At 40.6% G+C, this 18,130-nt stretch overlaps 1 protein-coding gene across 11 annotated transcripts in view; it reads right to left on the bottom strand.

The window, feature by feature from the left end:
- Nucleotides 1-3,914: 3,914 nt before the first annotated feature.
- The window catches only part of ATP10B (ATPase phospholipid transporting 10B (putative)), a 396,549-nt gene continuing 382,333 nt past the window's right edge, over nt 3,915-18,130 (bottom strand). For all 11 annotated transcript variants that reach the window (XM_039485882.1, XM_039485878.1, XM_039485881.1 and 8 more), the window contains 8 exons: nt 16,933-17,248; nt 15,185-15,261; nt 14,523-14,648; nt 12,948-13,148; nt 11,129-11,209; nt 10,704-10,808; nt 9,962-10,149; nt 3,915-6,508 (listed from right to left, as the gene is read on the bottom strand). In XM_039485882.1, coding sequence (XP_039341816.1) covers nt 6,007-6,508; nt 9,962-10,149; nt 10,704-10,808; nt 11,129-11,209; nt 12,948-13,148; nt 14,523-14,648; nt 15,185-15,261; nt 16,933-17,248 — 1,596 coding nt within the window. In that variant the 3' untranslated portion in view covers nt 3,915-6,006. The remainder of the gene's footprint in view (nt 6,509-9,961; nt 10,150-10,703; nt 10,809-11,128; nt 11,210-12,947; nt 13,149-14,522; nt 14,649-15,184; nt 15,262-16,932; nt 17,249-18,130) is intronic.

Raw genomic sequence — 18,130 nt, forward strand, 5'->3', positions numbered from 1 at the left:
GAGGAGCAGAGAATCGGAAATCAATGAACCAAAACTGGTGCGTCGGATATTAGGCCTAATTGGTGAACAAAATAACAAGAGGATATGTTATCCCAGCCATTGCCTTTTTGGTGCCCTTAAGAAAGAGACTGCGGGGAGGGGGGCGGGAGAGGAAGAGAAAAAAAACCTTCTTGCCAACATTGCAGCTGTGGCGGAAGAATTGTTGCCATGACAGCAGTCCTTGATACTGCAATGGGGACATCTGACTCTTATCATGACAGCAGCGAGGACCCCAACCTGATACATGTGAGATCTTCCCTTGTGCAATCCTCTCTCTTCCTCTCCAATTTTCTTGTCCTTTCTGCTTTTCATCTGATCCTGAAATAAACTGTACTACATGGCACCAGCATGGTGAGATGAGATGGCTCATTCAGCTCTGCCTGGCCTGAGGAGGACCAGTGAAGGACCTGACCAGACCAACCAGCTGATGTCCTTTGACTGGGAAGTAAACCAGGGTCCAGAGCCACACCCGTTGTGGCCAATTTGCTGGCTCAAAGTATCTAACCGTGACCGACCAGCCACACTGCAGTCTGAGAACATCAACAAAAACTGTATTTCCCCCTTTACTATCCTATTTTTCCTTTGCCTTCTGTGTCTGTCGGTTTTACCTAAAGCAGGAAAGTGACTATCATTCCTGATTCAGAATTGCTCAACATTAACCCTTTCTTTCACACCAGGAAGGACAGTTTGACTGAATAAGAGACTGTAACCAATAGTCACTGTCTCTAGAAAGGGACTTTGCTAGGTTTTGATTGTTTTGTATCAGTTATTTCAGTTTCAGTGCTCTTTCATTCAATTTGATTCTTTCCTTTTATTTGTGTCAATCAATAAATTTCTAACCGTAGGCATGAATTTTATAGCATATTTGCCATTCTACTATGCAGATTGAGGTCTCTATTCTAAACCCTGGACCTTGTTTAACACTGTGTAATGTTGGCCAGTGACTGGGTTATGTAAACAGTTTTAGCCCATGTATTCCATCTAAATTAATAGAACAGAGAGCAAAACGGTGCTGAGTCAGCAGGGAGAGCCAGGTTCAGCCAGCACAAAGAGGCTGAGTCAGGTGGGGATCAAGGGGTTGTGTATCAAGCTGAGTGTCTTGGTTGATGGAGCAGAAGTCGGGGTGGCAGCAGGGGAATGGAAGCATGGAAGGGTATATAGGAGGGGTGTGAATTAGGCTGGCAAGTGTAGAAGGTGGATTCTTCTTTGTAACACTATGAGATTAAAACACATTAGACGGTGTCCAGTGAAGGGGCCATTGTTGATATCAAGAGAAGCATTTAGGTCCTAATTCTCAGTTAGACCATCTCTGTGCTCAGCCATGTGCCTCCCATATTTGGGGGCGGGGGCAGGCCCAAGCAACCTGTGGGCCTTAGAGCATTGTGCTAGGGGCCACACTCCTACCTTACCGCACCCTGACACCTCCCTCCCATCCCTCCCAGTGCAGGAGCTTGGAGTGGGGTGGCAAAGGCTGCTCTAGCAGCTCTATGTTTGGGGGGGAGGGGAGCTGCCTTATACAGGAGCTAGTTCCTGGGGCTTTAAGGCAACAGAGAATCAGCTCCAAGTCATTTTCATTTTGAAAGCATAATAAATTCAACCTCTGTTTTCCATCCCTGGCTTGTCTACGTAACTGAGAATAATCAGGTGTTAGATTATAATAGTTAGACAGCAAGTCCTATTCACATTTGGCTCATGTACTGATAATTGCTGTGAGTTCCAATCACCAGCAACGTCAAACGTACTTTACAGATCTTGTTATTTGGTCAGCCCTCTATCTCCCACCCTCTGAGATCATTATCTTCAAGAGTCTCTTATCTTATCTTAGCATTTATATTTTTAGTCATCAGCGCCGCTTGCAAGTATCTAATTCACACCGCATCCTGTCTTCAGTCATCTTCCCCCCTCACCCTCCACCCTCCAAAGCAAACAGCTTCGTACTTCTACAGTGCCTGGTACTGCAATCAAACAAATGAATTAAACATTACAGAGGTAGCACACAAGTTGCAAAATATATGGCAATCTATCCTTTAGGCAAAACAGACATTCTTTGCTGCGGTGTTACACCCATCTCTCTGTATAGAATATTACTGTCAGTGTTGTGCTGAACAAAAGAGCAAACTGTGTCCTCCCACCACCTCTTCTTCTTTTGGGCTTTTAATCCGAACAATGACAGCCAATATCTAGTAGGCCAAAGGGCACATTTCCAAAGTGTTGCACTAAGAGGTACAAGCACAAATTCAGTTAAAGTATAACAGGGGGTGTGCGCACACCTCCATCCCCATGCACTTAAAAAGTCCCCTCCTCTAACAGGATGGATGGCTCTTCTCTGATCATTGCAAGCCGCTCGGGGGTAGCTTGCATTACTTTGTGGATAGCCTTGTGTAAGTGAACACCTGCTCACTTATATAAGAGCGAGCTGGTCACTTACATAAGAGAAGTCACCTTCAGTTTGTCCCATAGGTAACAGTTCCTCCTCTATGTGGCTTCAAGCATTGTTGTTTGTGCAATTACTTTATCATAAAGTGTCACAGACCAAAAGAAGATTATGTGGCAATTTTAATGAGACTCATTCATTTTCAATATTTTGTGGCCGAACTAAATGAAACAATGAAGTTGATAGCAGCAGCAGGCAAATGAAAATGCTACAGACCCACTCTGCTTTTCGACCGTTCACACTATAACCGATGGAGTGTGTCCTGAAAAGGACTCATTTAAATAAGCCACGGTGCATTTAGATTCATGAAAATGAGCAACCTCTGTCAAGCAAACAATACAGCCCCAGGGGAAATAAATCCACTTTGGGCTTGATTCGGCTCTGAGCCTAAGGCAGGATAGGTAACAGTATTGCCACCATTCTCGCCCCAAGTGGAGAGCTGCCAAAGCACTGCTTTACTCTCCAGCTAGTATCCTGCTAGGCTTCTGAGGCCTGCTCTTGCCTGGTCCCTAGCATTTTGTGGGCTACATCAGTTCACTCTGCCTACACGCCCAAATGGGTGGGTGGTTTACACTGTTCTGATGCTGCAGAGCTTTCTGGTACTGAAGACCACAGTCGATTCCACAGATAGAGATGTAAATTGGGCCATTTATTGTAATCAACTACCACTTGATGGCGCTAGCAGGTAGCTTGTTGACAAGCAGATTAAAAGGCACACTTACACATGTCTACGCATTCGTGGAGTAAATACTTCTGTTTTTAAGTTCATTGGGCAGGCACAGTGCCTCTCTCACGCTGTATAATAGGTGGTCCTAAGCATCATGGGACTTCTGGATACATTCAGACAGGTGAGCACATGGCAGGGAATCCTCCCTCTTCCTGTTTAACAGAGAGTTGCTATTCCCTGCACTGCATCCTCAAACCAGTTCTGGAGACATTCCCTCCTAATTCTCTTCGCTTCCCAGCTGGGAGGGCAGCCTGTATGCCACAGCAATTTTTCAGGTGGTGTGGTGAGAAGAAAAATCACACATTGATTCTTGAGGCTTGTAGACAGGGGACTCAATTAAGAGACTCCACAGCTGTCCCCAGGTTTGCTTCAACTGGACTTGGCTGCCCTCTGCACCCTCTCCATACACCCACACAGACCTACAAGGTATCCATTATTTTGCCCTTAACAAGTTGCCAGTGTGACCTGGTGGATAAAGCACTAGACTAGGACTCAGGAGACCTCGTCTTGGCCACTGGCTGCTGGGTGACCTTGGGCAAGTCACTGCCTCTCCGTTCCTCAGTTTCCCCATCTATAAAATGGGGATAATGATGCCAACCTCCTTACTAAAACACTTTGAAATCTGCTGATTAAAAATGTTATATAAAAGAGCTTGATATTATTACCTTTTTCCCGCTGTCAGGTAAGGCTCATCATGAATAACACTCTGAGTCATAAATGTATTAATTTTATTACAGTGGAAATATTCCACATTTTGTCATCATAAAATACATGAGGAAAAAAAACTGGTGAATGGCACCTCATTTCCCCAAGTTCAGAGAAAATGGTCTAGATCACATGAAACCACTGCTGGGAATGGAAAAGACTTGATATCAAATATAGTCACCGAAGGATTCATTCTTATCCAGTGAGCAGGCCACTGAGCAATTTCACATCCCATTAACAATAACCTCAGCTATACCTAATTCCCTTCATTCATACATTACATACAAAAAATCTCTTTCTAAATGGCCTTCTACTTCCATCAGAGCAGACAATACTGTATTGGTTACAGTTATAAATGAACTACAGTTTTAGTACAAATCTAAGTGCTAGGTATGATATTCAGTCATGCCTGACTTGTTTTAAAATAACCACAACTTGAAGATATTAATTACAGTAGTCCTCAGAATACACTGAAAGCCAAATGAGTGTTTGCTAAATGGATTATTAAAAAGGGGTCACACATTGTGATGTGTCATAATAAATTAGCTAAAGTAATATTTTATATATATATAAAGGCTAAACATATTTCTAAAATAGAGAGTCAGTGGTTGAGTCACAAGTGCCAGGCAAGATAGGTTTAGTGCATGATTGGGTTCAGTTTAAGCCCCACGTTGTGAAGATTTTCCTATGACATCTTGCAACCTGACAGCGCTAATAAGTCAGTATTTCTATGAGAAACAATAGACACATCATTCACTGCATTGCAACAGCTAGTAATGTTGGAGTCATTTATGCTTATTCTTATTTCTTATTACTTTGAGGTATTGAAAAAGATCTAGAGATGTATTTTTTAAAAGTCTTGAAGACACACACTTCATTTTAGTCACCATTTGTTACTGCAATTATAATGTGATTAGCAGCCTTTATATGTTGTATATCTGACATTCAAAGTAATTTACTTGCCTGACTCTCAGATCTGGTATAGATTTGTATAGTTCACTATTAAAATATTTTCCATCTCTTCAGCACCTTTCATCACAAAATGATCCCAAGAATATTGATAAACATGTAGGGATGTCCACATCTATTATTGAATGCATCCAGCTCTGGGGTAGAACATGATATGTGTCTGACAGAACACAGCAACACTTTATAATAGTATAGGGCAAATGAAAAAGCTAGGAGAATTCTAGTTAGGTTGAACTGAAATTCGGCCAGGGTTAATATATTTCTATTTCACTTTTTGGTTTAAATTAGGCAGTTTTCAAAAGTACAAGTCCTATACCTTCCCTGAAGTTCTCCAGCAAGGTGTTTTTGTTTGGTTTTTTGTGTGATTTTATATGCACATTTTTCTGTTTATTAAAATCTTTTCTTCACTGCCCTCAACTGCTGTGTAGAAGATCAACCCAGACAAAAAGGGTGAAAGTGACTATTGAAGGGAAACAGTGAATCTGACTATACACACAGTATTGTTACATGCATAAAGCATACAAACTGAAAAATATACCATTTTTCTAATTTCTTTCTGTTACAGTCACCTTAGGTATCACTTGTGACAGTAGGAGATTACACATTGTGTGATTTTTAAGTTGCAGGTGCCCCCTGAAAAAGCAACCAAACTTGAAAGGAGCTGGAATGGGATTTGCCGCTTTAAGGCGAGGCCTAGAGGACGGTTCCCTCTTACTGTAGTTACCATTTAATCAACACACAGGGATTCAGCCACCATTATTGTGAAGGGAAAATGTTCCTTGGTGAGCAACATCTTTGGTTTTCATCCATATTGTGCATTTCACAGTGACTAACCGATGCTCATGTCATATTGCCCTAGTTAATCAAAACCAACCAGCTAGTGACTCCCACCTCCCCAAAAAGACACATGAACATGGGCTATGTAAGTATTAGTGATTATATTGCACTGTTCCAGCAGGTTTGTAAATTCATGTCTCTGTCTGTCTAGAAAGCTTCACAGTTGAATATAAATACAAACATTATCGCCCCGTTCTGTATTCCCTCTGCATGTGGGCCGCACAGCAGCAGCACAATATGTCCAGAAAAGCAGTCACATGACAAGTTCAAACACTCCCTCCTCCCCCCCAATCTTTTACAGTGTCACTGCGCTCACAGACCTCCGATGGCTTCCAGGGGTAAGTTCTTCAGCATTATCACTCGTCAGATGGCTAGTGAACGGCCCAGGAGATGCTATCCTAGTGGGCTCAAGTAGATCTCGTCCAGGGCAGGGTCTTGCTAAGGAGTTGGCAGCAGTAGTTTCTTCCCCTGCCCACCTCCTGGTGGAAGAATTACCTTCTCCATTTAGTAACCAGTCCCTTAGGTGATTCATTTCAGGAGTGGAGAGTCCCTGGGTATCGTTATTCCCGTGGGGTGTAAATGCTGCTTGGCCCTGAAACTGTGACACACATAAATTGCTGTTGGTTTGGTCAACCTCATCGCTGGGTGATGCCATAGGTGTGCTTGGGGTGGCTTGTTTTCCTGACCTCCACCTCTGGATTTCCAGGTCTTGTTGCTCTTTAGGAAGCTTATCCAGCTGCTGAGCTTTCAGAATCGGAGATGCTCTGAAGGTTCCTCGCACAGCCAACACAAGATACCTGGTGAAAGGTACAGAAGAGTACTGCATTAATAATGGGCTTCACCAGTAATTTACCACAACATGACAAAAATCTAACTCTGTTCTTTCAGCTTCCACTGTTCTGCAGGTTTCTGGCAGAGAGGTGTAATGTTTCTAATGGAGGCACTTAAATACACACAGTCATCCTATTGTACAGAGTCATTTACACTTATGATGCTATATAAATTACGATATTACAGGTTGTGCAGTCACTGCATAGGGCAAGGAAGGTCAGACACAGATCTGGTTTCACTGAGAGAAGCACTATCCGTCAGGACACTGGGGTTATATTCTCCCATATTCAGAGAGGGGGTGGGCAGAAAGGATCTTAGTTTAACATCTCATGAGAGTCTTGGAAGTAAAAACAATCCCAGCTTGTGGGTGGCTCAGGAACCAGCAAAACAGTTGGCCTCCCTAGAGAGATGGTGCCTGTCTCTACACTACCAGGACATATTTGAAAACCAAAGCCTCACCGTAAGGACAGTTTCTGAGAAGGGTTTGGAGCATGATTTGGCCTTTGTCCACACGGCTGGCCGATATATATCCTAAACCAATTAAGAGGGAGTGCTGTTTGAAACTGTGTTAAGAAAGGACCCAGTTCCCCTCTCTCCCACGCAGGAAGGGATCTTAACTCTGAAGTTCCCCTCACACTCAGATCAGGTGGTGTGTGGAGGCAGAAGTGGGACAGGGAGATAGGAAAAGGTGAAGGGCATAGGGATTTTCACCCTCCCAGTACAATGATCAGGGGATTCTGTCCCAAGAATTTGTGGACTGTTGGAAAATTGCAGAGGCTAGGGCCAGTCAGGCAGAGATTCCTTGCTTTTATACTGCCTCCACTGCACCCACTCTTCTTCCAGCTCCCTGGCAGTGCCTGAAAGTTGAGCAAAGTTGCATGAAACTGGGAGCTCACAAGCAGCGAGATTCGTATTCTATACATAACAGGAAAGCATAGTCAGTTTTTTTTGGTCGTGTGCATGGGTAGAACTACCATGCAGAGCTACTACAAAAACCCTGCACACAAGTAAGGGCAAATGGGCACGTCATTCACCAAACACTAAATGTCTTAGCAACTCCAACCTATAGAATCAATAAATACAAGAAGTTGTGGCCACGAGGAGGAATTGAGGCTCTAGGATTTTAATCCTACCTCCTAGAGATAGTCAGGACTCTGAAAGTTGTAAACTCCAGGTAGGAAACAGGGGAGATAAGGATCAATCAGCATACCAAGAGGAAGAAAGTCACAGAAAACTTAATTTGAGTGTGAGGCTGTACATCACAGGAAGCAGTGTTTTCGATATAATGGAGTTCTGGGGGGGGGTGGGACTTCAAGCTGAATTTTGTGTGAACAGAGACTCCTAAAGACAATATTCTGGGGTGCCTGCAAGAGGGAACAGCAATGACACAAGAACACAAATCCTTAAGCTCAGTATCCTGCTGAGGCAGCAATGATCTCAACCTTGCTGAATCCCCAAGATAGAGACATGAATTCTTAACTATGTGTTTGATCTAGCTCTTCGTAGAAAGCTCAGGGTCAAAAATGACAACAGGAATATGGGCTGATAAGACCCCAACCATCATATAGGAACAAAACAGACATTAAAAGATGCTGTACCCCAAAGATGTGGGCCTGCATTGAAATATGAGGCACTTCATCTTTACCTTATATAGCACAGCACATAAACAGAAGTAAATCTAAAAACACATGGAAAAATAGTACTCATTGGACAGGTATTATTTGAGGAAAAAAAGTTATCTAGTCTTAAATGATCACCTTTCTGATCATTTAGGCCCATATTTTATAATGTGCTTGAAAAGCGATCTTACAGAATACAACATTAAAGGAACTGTTTTCATAACTAGTATTTACAGTTCATGACAACCATAAACGTGAAACTGACTAGAAACAAAAAGTGAAACAAACTAGTCTTATTTCATTGTCCAAATTGAATGTAGTGCAAAAAATAAATTAGCAGCATAATTTGGGAATAGGAGATTTGTTTTTATAAACTATTTCAGTTCTAATAACCTAAGGTGTTAACAACAACACACATAAGGAAATGAAAGTATATATTTTTAGCCTGTCACCTATTAAAACAATTGCATTATCACTGAATATTTTCCAGTACATCCATTATTTGGCATATAGTTGTGACCCTGCGAGCCCCTCCATACCTGCTGGCAGAGGGCACACTATACTGTAACTCACAATAGGTCTGACACACTCAGTGCCCTCAACACATCATTGACGTGATATTCATTTAACAAGTGTCATGTAATAAGTCATTTGAAAACAACCACCATGCTGGTCATTAATATCACCATGAAATGTATGTAACAGAGTTGTATGTGAAATTACGCATGCCTTCTGATATTGTTTTGTAATCTGTAAACAGACATAGGAGGCAAAACCATTTCCCCCCTTTTTTTCCTTGTCTGACCAGTTTGATCACAGGCAGAGGACAATGCAGGTACATTTACATATAAGGTAAACAAAGTCATCAAGCAGGGGAAAAGACCACTTAATGATCACAACCACAGATGAAGTCTGTACCCCTCAGGAAGCCTTCTTGGCTCTTGAAACAGAGACAATGGACTTTGGGGTAATACATGTGGGAGCAAAGAGATATTTGAGTCATCCATCTCCTGGGAGAACAAAGAAGCCAATTCACTGTATCTACAAAAGATGGGTCCTCCTACTAAACTAGTTGGAGAACGCTGATAACTTAGTATGAGTAAGAAACCAGGGTGAGACCATTGTGCTGTGAGCATGCTGCTGGTGTCAGGGCTCTGAGTCAAAGTTGCACAGCACAGAGGCAATCAGGGTTCCAAGGCAGGTGGTGAGAGAAGCCCTTTTTGGTCTGAGTGAACCCCCAAAGCATTACAATAGTAAACTAAGATTTTGGCTGTACGGGATGTTTATATATAAAGACGATATTATTAATGATCCGCAGTAACGCTTTGCCAAATTTTAAGATGTTAATTATTTAAAGATGTAGTATAATATAGTGACATGATAGAAGTAGATATTTTTCAAGATTTTACTGCATTTGGGGACAATTCAAAACTTATACCTACCCTTTACTGAACAGTGGTACAATGAATATTGCTGTACCCATAATACTGAACACTTTTATAGCAGCTTTTCACTTGTAAAATCGCAAAGCACTTCACAGAAGCATGACCATGTCCATTTTATAGATGAGCAAAAGGAGGCACAAGTGACTTGTCAAAGATTAGATCACTGTATGAGCCAACGGCTGAACTGAGAATAGAAGCCAGGTCTCCACGTTGGACCAAACATGACTCTGAGACATCTAAGGACAATATTGTTTTTATCTATACAAGGCATCATTTTCATCATCATTATTATTATTTTACCCTAATGCCCTCAAATCCCAACATTAGGAAGGAAAAAAAAATCAAATGTTCACACCTTGGTAAAAGTGCTATGACTGGTGTAATGAAGCACACTAAATAAAAGCTAGGATCTGACAGCTGATCCTCCATAAGCCAGTAGGGGCTTGTGGGTTCATTACAAACAACGCAGACAGCATTGTAGATAGTTGAGAAGGTGAAGTAAAGCAGAACACTTCCAATCATTGTGATCCAATGGAAGCATGTCTACGAACAGAAGCAGAGAACACATTAATGGCACCAAACACTAATGCTAGATCCCATGACTTTAGTTTTAGTACAGGGGAACATATAAGGATATTAAAAGGAACATACCTGTACAGATCATGTTATTGAGAACTATTACATAATGCAATACATATATATTACAGAATAAAACATGCCCTTCTCCACATAACTCATTCAAAGGACAATAACTTGCAAGTAACAAAGACTATCTCTAAGAGCATGGCATAAAGTCTCCTATTCTTATGCCTAACTGCAAGAATTCTGCGTTGTTCTGTCCCAAAGACCTTGTATGAATAATCAAAGGTATTCCAGGGAGGCAATTAATCTAGGCAAATCATCCATTTTTGTTGGCTCACCGATGATACCTCGCTGCATATAAAGAAACTTATTTCTTTTGTGTGATCCAGAGTTAAAAAATGACTCAAAGACAATTCCATGGCTTTCTATAGGCCCTATCTACACTATCATATAATCATATTTAAACACACAAAACCTAAAATTGTTATCTGTACACATCACATTTACAGACATACCCAAGTTTTCATTTCTAGAGCTTGGTGCAAGAGAATTGTGAAGAGAGAGATGGTATTGATGGGGGTTCCAAATGTGAAGACATCAATGTCAGAGTCTTTGTACGTCTAGAAAATAGACAAAAATCAGATATGCATTCTGACTAGTCAAGGTTTAAGAAAACACTGGTGTTTTGGGTTTGGTTTTTTTACTTTTTTAAAGAAGTACACCTCTACGTCAATATAACGCTGTCCTCGGGAGCCAAAAAATCTTACCGCATTATAGATGAAACTGCGTTATATTGAACTTGCTTTTATCCACCAGAGTGCGCAGTCGTCCCGTCCTGCCCCAGGAGCACTGCTTTACTGTGTTATATCCAAATTTGTGTTATATCGGGTCCCATTATATCGGGGTAGAGGTGTAGTGTTTAAATCCTCGACATACTTACCAAATAAGGGACAAAGAAGCAGATGAGACTCTGGTAGAAGGCATCCAACACAGCAATACTAAAAGTTGACAGCTTGTAGGTCTGTAGGAAGTGAGGGATAACCATTATCACACTATTTCTGCTAGTTTGTACTGCATCCATTAACTCATCTTTAAGAACCTGATCCTGCAGTTCTTATTCAGGCAAAAATCCCATAAGGGCTGTATGATTGGGCCAAATGTTGTTCTTTAAAACTCCTTTCCATGGAACAGTAAGTTTAGGGAAATGTAATGTGATTGCACATGTTGACATTTACGCCTTTATCATGACTTTTAACGCAAGAGCTGCAGTAACAGATAGGGTCACTTGGGAGTGGCAGGTTGATGGTGTTGGAAGAGGGTAGGACCTCTTCAGAGAGTCTGTTGGCAGCAGGACTACCTTCCACACTTTGTATTCCAAGAGCTGGACTGTCAGAACATCAAAGTGAAATTAGTTTGAGTCATGGGTGCTCAGCACCACTGAAAATCACACCCCAAACTAAAAATGTGGCTGCTGCATAAAACAGAGGAGCCCTGGCTCTTTGTGTATTCCACTGTTCTGGGACCTGAAAAGGGCAGGTCAAAATCTGCCCTCAAAAAAGGTTTGGATTAGAACAGATTAGAAAAGAACAGTTGAGCCCAAGCTAGGCTAAGCATTTTAAAATGACAGAAAAAAAATGTGTGCATTTGTAATAAATAAATAAAAGATCAGCCTGGTTCTCTGAACTTGACAGGGAGGTTTGAGAAAAAGCTTAATATAATCGCTTATACATATTCCCTGATTATTATCAATTTCTGAGTATTCAAAGGAAAAATGAAAGCATCCAGGCCTGGAGAAGCAGGGACACCAAACTCTTATGGTGACAAAAGAAGTACTTTGTATATTAAAAGGACTATTTCTAAACATAACAGCAGGAGCGCATACACGCATTCTGCCAGCCTTTTGTTGATCTAAAGTCTTAAGTTTACATGTCACTTTCTACTGCCATCTTCACTTTAAAAGCTTTTCCTTTAGAACTCCTGCTTAGGTTACAAACACTCAGACCCCATCAGAATTTAAATCAGGAGCCATGCTGTTTTTACACTCAGCTGTTACCTTTCAACTCCACTCATTTATTTCTTCCTACATCCCCCCAATAATGAAAAACAAAAGTCTTTACAAATTCTTCCACTTCATCTTTCTTCAGGTCAGAGACATTACACCTTTCTGATGTTAAGAGAGTCTTTGGGGTTTCAATGTATAGGGCTTGATTCTCCAAAGCTGCTCTCCACTGACTTCAATGGACTTACGTTGTTTGCAGTGTTGTTGTAAATGTGTTGGCCCCGGGATGTTGGAGACATGGGGTGGGTGAAGTAATATCTTTTATTGGACCAACTTCTGTCAAAGAAGAGCTTTATGGAAGCTCCAGAGCTTGTCTCTTTCATCAGCAGACATTGATCCAATAAAAGGTATTACCTCACCCACCTTATGTCTTCAGTGGACTTACACAGGAGTGAAACTGGAGTGACTCAGTGGCCAATCAGGCCCAGGAGATTTGTGACCTCACAAATCCTCCAGTTTACACCTTCCAACCCAGCACCAGCACCCAGCCCAGCTTCCACAACCACCTCCACTCTAAGTCCTCTCACAGGTACTTGTCATGACCCTAGTTACACAATCCTTTGGGTGGCTGTCAGTAGACGAGAAAGAATAGGTGGATAGTGGATACCAGGAAGGGGGAAGCACGAAAAGAGTTGAGAACCGCTGCCTTATCAAACAAAACAGCAGAGCTCATACAGTTACGTCAGCAGCCAAGACCCACCTCTGAATTTTGCCCGCTCTTGTATAGTTCAGGCAAACTTAGGAGTGTTTCTGCAGATACATCTTTATCCAGGATTCCAAAAAGGATGGGGGGCAGCGAGGTGAAAAAGAGGTTGAAGAAGATCATCTGCCAGTAATCTATCATAGTGGTCCCTGAGAAGCCACAGAAGAACTGGTACCAGAAGAGCAGGCTGACGTAGCTCTGTGAGAGAAGTGAACAAAAACCACCAAGCGATGCATTATGAGTAGACACAGTCCCAACATTTCGAACTTGCAAGAAAAATTGCTTTTGGTAAGTATAAATTTCATTTTACTTTGGGCTCCTGAAGCCACAAAGTCACAGTTCTCCTGTGGCCTCTTCTTTGGACCTTCACCAATTATGATGGTCTATTTGGGGCTGGTGTGAGTTCCTCAATTTGCAGTGCATAGTTAATTCCAGCCAATAGGTCCACCAATGGGGTTTACATAGCATGTAGAGCTCTGAAATATCCTTCCACACCACATATCCATTCCACCTTTAGCTACTTGATATTCCACACCACACATCCATTTCACTGAGATCTTAAACTGATAGCTTTGCATTCCTTCACTTAATCAATGCAGTGTACCTTTAAGGAATATTTTGGTTTTAAATCAATGCATCACAGTGGATTTCCTTTAAGAAAACACAGCAGAGCAATTCAATTATTCAGTTCTGAACACCAAGTTTTAAATCTTTTTACAAAATTGGTTCTGACTGTGGAATCAAAAGGTCTCTCCCCACTCCCAAATGGTAGTGGGGAGATAATGAACAACAGCATTCCAGTTGAGAAAACTATTCTATGTCACAAATAAATATCATTTAAGCTTTGAAAGCATGCCCAGACCAAAAAAGTTTTCCATTACAAATTTTAATATTGATAAGACATGATCTTTATTTAAAATGATGACTTTAAACATTTTTTTAAATGTGAACACTTTGAATTCTAAGTAAATAGTCTTTCATGCCCAGAATGTATTTCAAGTCAAATAGACTTGTTTGCACAGGCTTGCTGAAAGTGTATTACTCTCAAGTTTATCCACTTTACATTATTCTTCAACGCACAGCTTATTTGCATATACATTAAACTTTTAATAAAAATGCTAGATATGACCGCACCAGTGCTTGCAAGCAATTCCTATAAAATTAATAACAAAAATTCACAAGTTTCACAGGCAATTCATGCCTAATGTAAAGCCATCTTCTAGCACTAATCTACTATTCCTTATGCAAATAGGTAGCAAATTTTATTTTGAGGCTCATGAGTGTTACTGGAAAAGTTTCTGAACTAATAAAAGTCACCAAACTGAGGTATTTCCTCTTCTGGGACAGTACTATTTTCAACTTGTACAGTGAAAGATCTAGATGTTACTGTTTCTGAAGGCTTTAGGTCAGTAGAGTAGTAAGAGTGAACTTGTGAGTAACCATGAACTGTCCAAGTGAAGAAAAAGGAATTTCAATTCAATAAACATTAAAGAAATATGGCCTACAAGAACTGGTACGTTAAGCCAGCTTGAATAAAGTAAACCAAGGCATCCAGGATCCTTTGCATCTTACCACATTTTTGTAGAAGAAGTAAATCACCATCTTTGCCAAACGAGAGTAGCACCAATGTCCATGGACCAGAAGCAGCTTCTTGAGATGTTTAAATCGAGATATTGCAAAGTCACTGGCCATCACAGCCTTAAACAAAAGAGTATTGAGATTATTTATTAAAAAATTTATTTCTCTATCCAACATGATCTGATTCAAGAATGAACAATGAGGCAACCAGCTGCTATTGTGTTGACACTTTGAGGCTGGTTTACTAACCAAAAAACCTGCTCTCAGTCTTCCCAATATGAACCTGCACCCTTCTGCCTTCCCAGAATGCACCATAAAAATGTATTAATGAGCCCAGAATGATGAGGGAGGGGGAACATCTGGAAAGAAATTAGTGCAAAAAGCAGCCTTGTACCAGAATCTTGGGGAAATTCTACAGAAGAGCTGATCCAGAAAGCAGGTGTTAATACACTGATGGATATTCATCTGCTGATTTTTCAAGCTTAGGATAGACAGTTAGCCTCACAATGATGGAAAGGGTAATGTCAGGATAGCAATAATGCCAACTTGTATCTTAATTTCAAGTTTTTACTCAGAATAAAGGTCCTTCTATAAGCCCTTCAAGATACTCAAATCTACTTCACAAAAATAGAAAGGGGGAAAAACTGAAGGGATACCTGCATGCCCTCTTGGCCAGAAATTCCAATCCCAACATCAGCTGCTTGAATCATACTCACATCATTTGCACCATCACCTTGAAGAGAAAAAAGAACCGATTTCCAGAAATATGAAAATACAGGATAAAATAATGCTAAAGTTTGGTTTGTTCAGTGTTATATGCCTGTATCTGAGAGCAACATCTCAAAGTATTGCTGATGGACAAGTATCTTTATAAATAACACATTTAGGGTTGCTGGTGCCTTGCCTTGTGGTCAGGTGGATTAGGATTAGGTCAAGCAGTCAAGAACCTGGGGTCTGATACCTCCTTGCTGTGAGCCTTTGAGTCACAAACTCTTGGGATGAAATTCTGGCCTCATTGAAATCAATGGCAAAACTTCCTCTATAATACTTGCAAGCATAAAGTATTAAGCAGAGTCAGTGACCAAGGTGGTAATACATGAACTCATGTATTTTAATGATCACATTTGTTCAAATTTTCCAAAGTACATGCTATTTTTTATGGACTTTCTACAAAAATAAATTTACTTCATGAGGTTCAGCTGATTTACTCCAACCATCACCAAAACCAACAAGCCAAACAAAAAAGCCTTCGAGAACAAGTAGTTCCCCCTTCCTCTTATGGCAAAAAAAAGCAATTTTTCCATCTTTTCATAACTCAAAAATGGCCTAAAACATTCAGATTCAGGCAGGTACCATGCATGGAAAAATTCAGCCCAAAGGTGTACGTTTTCAAAAGTTCTGAGTGAAAGAACCAGCAGTTATAATAGTTTTACAATGACTTCCTTCTCACATACTCTCTGTATCACCTGATACCAAATATAAAGCATATTAACAATCACTGTTACGTTTTTTCTTGGTGGAACCCAAATGATCAAAAGCATGCTTTTGTAGTTAATTCATTTTGTAGATTTCTTTGACTTAAATCACAAAAGATAATGCAAATTATACAGCATAACAAGCCACTTTAAAACCGCAATTCTACCCACCATAATTTTGGTGGCATTTTCAAGATCTTTGACTACAAAGAATATCCCTGTGGCAAGAATATTCAGGTTTGTATGTAAACATGTAGTCTGTGAGCAAGGTAAACTAGTGAAGTGGCATAAACAAAATGGAAGTGTGGCAATATATATCTTGCTTTTACATTTTCCTTTAAAAAATGATGCAAATCTAGAAATGTCAAAAATTATCAGACCCTTCCCTTCCTGTTAATATTTTGTTTGGTCCCTGCAGGCCTTGGTTATGTTGTAAGTTTTTAAGTCAGTTCTGCAAGGATTTTAGTAGAATCGCACACACTGAAACTTGCCAATTTCACATCAACTAGTTTACTTGCAGGTTAAGAGCAAGCATGTCAGTGTCTAATGCTGCTCTGGGGATATGCCCTGTTTTAACAAATTGGGAAAAATCAAAGAATAAAAGGGAGATGTTAACTCAACAAGCAGAGTAATTATTATTATGATTGGTATTCCTGAACTGAAGAGTTTTGGAGGGAGGCAGGTAGGAAGAATTGCTGATATTCAAAGTTGCTGGGTGCCCTCATCTGATCTTTGACTTTAATGGGAGATGAGGTTGTTCAATGGTAGCAGGCTCTTCAAGGGGAAATTTCACCTGCAAGCATATGGCTATTGCTAAGGAGAGAATATTTAGCACCATCTTTTCCCCACATGCTAATAACTCATGATGAATATAAAAAGCATAAAACCAAAATAATCTAGAATCGCAAGAGACGAAGAAAGTTAAGTACCTATGGACAGTGTCATGACTTTTAGTTGTCTCCGCACTAGTTTGACCACCATGCTCTTCTGCAAAGGAGTGGCACGGCAGCACAAAACTGAGCGACAGTACTTGGTCAGCTCCAGAAACTTCTCTTCCAGCTTTCCTTGGAAAATGACGTTCAATGTTTTTCCATCAACTACCAGCCCAATGTCAGGACTGGAGGCCACAGAAGCTGGTAAAGACGATGACAGGCTAATGCCAAAGAAATTCCATTTTGTTCTTTCAACATTAGAATTCTTCCTTACTTCTTCCAATGTTAAATTCAAGAGGGATTCACAAGTTTCCTGGAGGGAGACGAGATCATTATATAATGCTTATACGTATCTCCCATTACAATATCACTCATTGGTATGTCTACCCAGGCCAGGTGCATTAGAGGATGTCACAGAAGTATTAGGAACAATTAACAAAGGACAGCAATAGTTTACCACACTGGAGATGACATCAGTGATGTTCTCAGCTTCTCCACCCATAAAAAATATGTTGAAAACACTGACCATTTTAACAGCTATTTGTTTCCAATATGACCTTTCATTTTAAAAGAAAGTCTAGCTTTACAAAGAGAGCCTATATTTGCGTATGCAATGCTAAGAATTTGGGGAAAGCAACATGGAATAATTGTTTTTAATAATAAATTGCATTGTTGTAGCCTCTTCCATGCAAGGGTCTTAACAATCATTCCTAACAATAATGTTAGTAATAACAACAAACATCCCTGTGAGGGACAGCGAAGTCATGATTCATATTTCTCTTCCAGGCATGCACACATGGAATCTGACAACTCCCATGTGAGGGATGGTGAATGCATGAGTCATCTCTCTCTCTCTCTCTCTCTCTCTCTCTCACACACACACACACACACACACACACACACACACACAGAACCTGACAGAAAAATCAAGGTCCAGATTTTTAAAAGTAGCCACTGGTTTTGAAAATTAAATAAATGTGTTGTGACACATCAAGTGCATGGCATAGCTAGGAACTTAACCCAGGTTCCAACAGCACCTGCTTCTGTGCTTTAGCCACAAAATGATACTTCCCTCATTAATGCATTTCCCCATTTTGGACCGAATTCTTCTTTCAGAGGCACACAGTCCCTAGAGTGGCTTAAGCAGGAGCTGGATACAAACATATCTAAGGATGGATAACTTGTTCCAAATTGC

The sequence above is a fragment of the Mauremys reevesii genome, linkage group 8 (assembly GCF_016161935.1).
Source record: "Mauremys reevesii isolate NIE-2019 linkage group 8, ASM1616193v1, whole genome shotgun sequence".
NCBI classification, from domain to species: Eukaryota; Metazoa; Chordata; order Testudines; family Geoemydidae; genus Mauremys; species Mauremys reevesii.